Below are 5184 nucleotides of genomic sequence, written 5' to 3' on the forward strand. Positions count from 1 at the left end.
ATTGGTTACTTATAATAATTGAGCTTTTTTTTTTAATAGGATAGGAGGAATGAATTTAGTGTTGCTGTAAAATTATAGTGTTAAGTTATCAAACCAAATTAGAATTATGAGTTACATGTGTTAATCTAAATTAATTTAAATAATATTATTTTACTTCAAAAATTAAATTAATGTATTTTTTAAATTTTAAAAAAGTCAAAATAAATTTGGACGGGTTAATTACCTGAATTTATATAATTTAATAACAATAAAAAACAGAAAGAAATAATAACATGCAAAAGCAGAACCCACCTCTAACCAGATAATAGTAATTTAACACCTAATCTTTATGACAGTATCCAATCTTCGTCTTTCTGTTTCAACGTCTGACAGACCCTTGGTTTTCTTTCTTCACAAACTTGTCTGACTTCAAATCTATCAATCTTCCTCCTAAATCCTCTTACTTGTACCTGGAAAATCTGTTGCGCCTCAAAACAGAAAACCCATTTTTATGATCTCCAAGACTTGAGATTCTTTAACTCATGGCGGCTGCGACGATGGCGACGGCAGCGGGAGCAGCGCTGCTGCTGTATTACATATTAATCCGGAGACTAGCGGCAGCCAAGGGCGGTGATTTATCGAAATCGAGGTCGGGGAGGAGGATCCCCAGAAGACTGGTACAAGCGCCTGCCACTTGGCTGGAAACAATATCAACATTATCAGAGACGCTTAGGTTCACTTACTCTGAGACTTTAGGAAAATGGCCCATTGGTGACTTGGCTTTTGGCATCAATTATCTCTTAAGAAGACAGGTATCTATCTATCTATGTATATAAAAAGGAGTGTTTTGTTTCGATTTATATGGGGTTTTGTTATATTTGGGTTTTGCTTTAAAGTTTGAGTCTTTTTGATTGAGTGTGTGAAGTTTATTTATTTATTTTTTTATGCTTTCAGGTAATTTACTTGAGTAGTCTTTGGTTGGTGAAGAGACAAAAAAGATAATTGCTAATTAGCATGTATTTTGTTGAAAATGTGCGGTCCATTTCAGTTATTTTTGGCTTTTCAATTACATTCAGTGCTTGCTTTGGGGAACGAAAAGTTGTATTTTTCATAGTGTTAATTTCTAGGATTTTCGGTGTGTTGAGTTATATTTTACTTTTTGGGGTAAGAATTTAGAGTTAACTCGTTATGTAGTTGCTGGTTAGTGGGGAGAAAAGGAGTTAATTAGTGTTTTGGTTGCTGCTGTAATTAGTTATTTATACTTTGCTTGGCCTTTTGTCTAAGATCAAGTGTAATTAGTTATTTATTTGTTGAAATTTGTATATTGAGGGAAGTAATGCAGCAGCACTGGATGCAGATGATATTTCTTAATGTGAAAATTTGATTTGTTTTAATCTTGTTGTAGGCTTTTGAGGTTTGGTTAATGTGTTTAATTGAGGATCTTTTGTGTAGGGTAATTTGCAAGTTGCAAGTGTATATGCTGGTAGTAATTCTGTACAGCTGAAAGGCCCGGAAATCATAGCAGAGATGTATGATCTATTGAGATTGTTGACCCTTTGCATGTATTTTTCGAAGAAGCCATTCGCAGTCTTTTTGGAGTTGGCTGGATTCTCTCAGGAGGATGTTCTTATTCAGAAGCCAAAAGCAGGGGTTAGTGACCATCTGTAATGCAATTTGTTGTGGTTTGCTTTGATTTCATTATTTAAATGTCATGTAAAGCTGTGAACATCTATTACTTAGGGTTTTACATCTCGGCTTCCTTTCCTTGGGTATAGTTTAGCTTGTATTATGGGTGGTTATCCATTTTAAGTAGCTATTGCAGAATTTCAAATTCTGGCTGTTCTTTCTAAAATGGTGTGCATATGCTGCAGTTTCGTTTACATGCGAAAGATCTTGCTTTTTCACCATGAAGAAGATTCCTTTACATGTGAAAGATCTTGCTATTTCACCATGAAGAAGATTCCTTTCATGATGCCCCTTGTGGAAATAAATTCACAGAGTGAGGAAACAAATAGCTGACTTTAAACACCATTTTTTACAGTTTATAGCAATTACCTTTGGAAAGGAAAGAAATAGAAAGGTACTCTAGTATTTGGCTTGCACCAATTAGGAGACAAGCTGGATAACAGCCAGAACTAGATATTGCTGAAAATGCAAGACTGCTGAACTAGATATGTGAAAGATCTTGCTTTTTCACCATGAAGAAGATTCCTTTACATGTGAAAGATCTTGCTATTTCACCATGAAGAAGATTCCTTTCATGATGCCCCTTGTGGAAATAAATTCACAGAGTGAGGAAACAAATAGCTGACTTTAAACACCATTTTTTACAGTTTATAGCAATTACCTTTGGAAAGGAAAGAAATAGAAAGGTACTCTAGTATTTGGCTTGCACCAATTAGGAGACAAGCTGGATAACAGCCAGAACTAGATATTGCTGAAAATGCAAGACTGCTACCTTTTACCTGTACACTTCTCTTAGGTTTACCTGTTCCTGAGAGGTCATGGCACTAAATTGAGCTGAGATTCTTTTTCCATGTTCAACTCAATTTTAAGCATCAACATGTGCTTGCAACTTTTTTCCCAGTGTCACAGTATATCCTGGAAGAACTGGTTTAGATAATGGTCTTCCCTTGTACTGCAATCTCTTTAGGATCCTACATTCTGATTTTTTTTAAAAAAAAATGTTAAATGAGTATTCCTCTAATTTCCACAAGTTTGGATGCAGCTTCTGAAGCCTGCTTTCACAATTATACATGATAAAAATTCAAAACAATTCCTTCTACTGATTCGCGGTACTCATAGCATCAAAGATACACTAACAGCAGCAACTGGTGCAGTGGTCCCCTTTCACCATTCGGTTTTACATGATGGTTGGATTAGTAATTTAGTTTTAGGCTATGCACACTGTGGAATGGTTGCTGCAGCTCGTTGGATTGCCAAACTGATCTCCCCTTGCCTGCTTAAGGCACTTGGTGAATATCCTGACCACAAAATTAAGGTAATTGAATATACCTTTGGTATGAATTCATCTTACTCATATTTCTGTCTCAGGTATACTCTAACATGGTATTAGTGTAAGATGCTAATATGAGGTAACTTCATTTGGTAAAGTCTACCTGTCTATGAACCCTGCTCTAATTGGTTGGTTATCATTTACAGATTGTTGGGCATTCACTTGGTGGTGGTACTGCAGCATTATTAACATACATTCTTCGAGAACAAAAGGAGTTCTCTTCTAGCACCTGTGTCACATTTGCCCCAGGCATGTAATTATGACTCTTCTTGATCTTTCATTTTGTTTTGAAATTTACATGGTACCATTTGTACTGGATTGTATACTTGTAATGCTTGCCTTTTGCATTTGCATAACAGTATTAATTTCTGAAAAAAGAGATTCTGTGCAATAGATGCAATATTCTGTTATTAGGATCAACCTTTGGATTTTGTTCTTGTTACTCGTGAAATGCTCTTTTAATTGTGATTCTTATGGAATGTCTTATTTGGTTGAAGAAGTGTATAACTCGGGGTTTTATCGATATGCTCCTCTAAATGCCTTTCATTACTTTGTTTGCAGCTGCCTGTATGACTTGGGATTTAGCTGAATCAGGCAAGCATTTCATTACTACTGTCATCAATGGATCCGATCTGGTGCCTACATTTTCTGCTGCCTCTGTTGATGATCTTCGCTCTGAGGTTCTGAAATTTGCTCCTCAGTCGAATATCATGTTCATTGTCTACCATCCACTTCCAAACTCCTAACTTTTAAATGGTTGCCAACCAGGTCACAGCATCTTCATGGCTAAATGATTTGAGGGATCAGGTTGAGCATACCAGAGTCCTAAATGTTGTTTATCGCTCTGCCACTGCACTGGGATCTCGTCTACCATCCATAGCTAGTGCGAAAGCCAGGGTCGCTGGTGCAGGTGCACTTCTGCTACCTGTCTCCAGAAGCACTCAGGTAACATACATGTGCTTGTGAGTTTATGGTCTAGAGACTTGTAGTCAAGCCTCTCATTAGTTTTAATTTGGAACTAGTAAAAACACTGGAATTTGGGTGATATTTTTCTCTACCTTCATACCTCACATCATGTCTTCTAATTGATTCAGGAATAAAATGGGGTTTTCTAAATTTGAGAATTGTTGAATGTAGGTTGTGATGAAGCGAGCACAAGATGTTGCCCAAGCTGTCGTCAGAACACGCTCATCCCTGACATCATGGTCGTGTATAGGGCCACGTCGACGTTCTGTGGGCCCAACAATAAATTCTCATTCAGAGGATTTGCCTGATGGGACTCTAGTATCTGGAAACTCTGAAGCTCTTGCGACTGAAGTCCAGACAAAAGACTCAGTGCAGATCAAACTTGAGAGTAATGCAAGCAGTGGTTCAGGTCATGATGATACCGACGAAGATGAGCCACTTTTATCTGACAATAGAGTCACAGCTTCATCAGTCATAGAAGAGGTTACTGAAGGTCAATTGTGGTATGAACTGGAGAGGGAGCTTCAAAGACAAGATAGCGAAGTTGACATCCAAGCACAGGAGGAAGAAGCTGCTGCAGCAAAAGAAATTATTGAAGAGGAGAACATTCTCGCCAACGCAGCTGAAGCAAAAAATCCCATCACTTCAGAGGACCTGTCAGAGAGCCAACTGTTATATCCTCCTGGCAGAATCATGCATGTCATTTCCATGTCTTCCTCTGATGCAACCAACCTAGAACTTGATGGATCGACGGAAGAACATATAGGTTTATATGAGACTCCTAGAGAACTGTACAGTAAGATTCGACTTTCAAGAACGATGATCAATGATCATTACATGCCTATGTATAAGAAGATGATGGAATTAGTTATCCAGGAACTGGAAAACGATGAAGACTGTAGTTGTGGTATGTTACAAGATTAACTATATAATTGAAAACACGTTTCAAATCAAGGTTATCAAATATCCATGTTTCTTTGTTCCTTGAACCGTTTGACATCAATAAGCTTACAGATTTTCAGTACTATCAATGCTACAAATTCCCTAGCAGCATGATGCGAACTCAAAAGAGATATTTTACTGGAGTTCGTGCGCCTCTCCCGGAGGTGAAGCTTCCAAAAATTGACGGGCAAGATCCACCGGATGCGAGGCGGATCTCGCTCGCCTAGAAGATGGTATTCGTTGTACAAGGTCGGCACGACCTGCCATCTCTGAACGATCAT

General features: G+C 37.8%; 1 protein-coding gene across 1 annotated transcript; it reads left to right on the forward strand.

Moving 5' to 3' along the window:
- Positions 1–296: 296 nt before the first annotated feature.
- LOC105115474 (uncharacterized) lies at positions 297–4927 on the forward strand. The gene is made up of 7 exons (XM_011012366.1): positions 297–791; positions 1432–1629; positions 2708–2980; positions 3142–3244; positions 3557–3675; positions 3764–3940; positions 4133–4927. The coding sequence occupies exons 1-7, from the start codon at positions 522–524 to the stop codon at positions 4883–4885; spliced, it is 1893 nt and encodes a 630-aa protein (XP_011010668.1). The 5' UTR covers positions 297–521; the 3' UTR covers positions 4886–4927.
- The last annotated feature ends 257 nt before the right edge of the window (positions 4928–5184 follow it).

This window comes from Populus euphratica, unplaced genomic scaffold (assembly GCF_000495115.2).
Source record: "Populus euphratica unplaced genomic scaffold, PopEup_1.0 scaffold709.1, whole genome shotgun sequence".
Lineage (NCBI taxonomy): Eukaryota > Viridiplantae > Streptophyta > Magnoliopsida > Malpighiales > Salicaceae > Populus > Populus euphratica.

Coding starts and splice junctions, on each gene's coding strand:
- LOC105115474 (XM_011012366.1), top strand. CDS start 522: ATGGCGGCTGCGACGATGGCGACGGCAGCGGGAGCAGCGCTGCTGCTG. Junction 2,981..3,141: donor ATCCTGACCACAAAATTAAG/GTAATTGAATAT, acceptor TATCATTTACAG/ATTGTTGGGCATTCACTTGG. Junction 3,676..3,763: donor TTGATGATCTTCGCTCTGAG/GTTCTGAAATTT, acceptor GTTGCCAACCAG/GTCACAGCATCTTCATGGCT.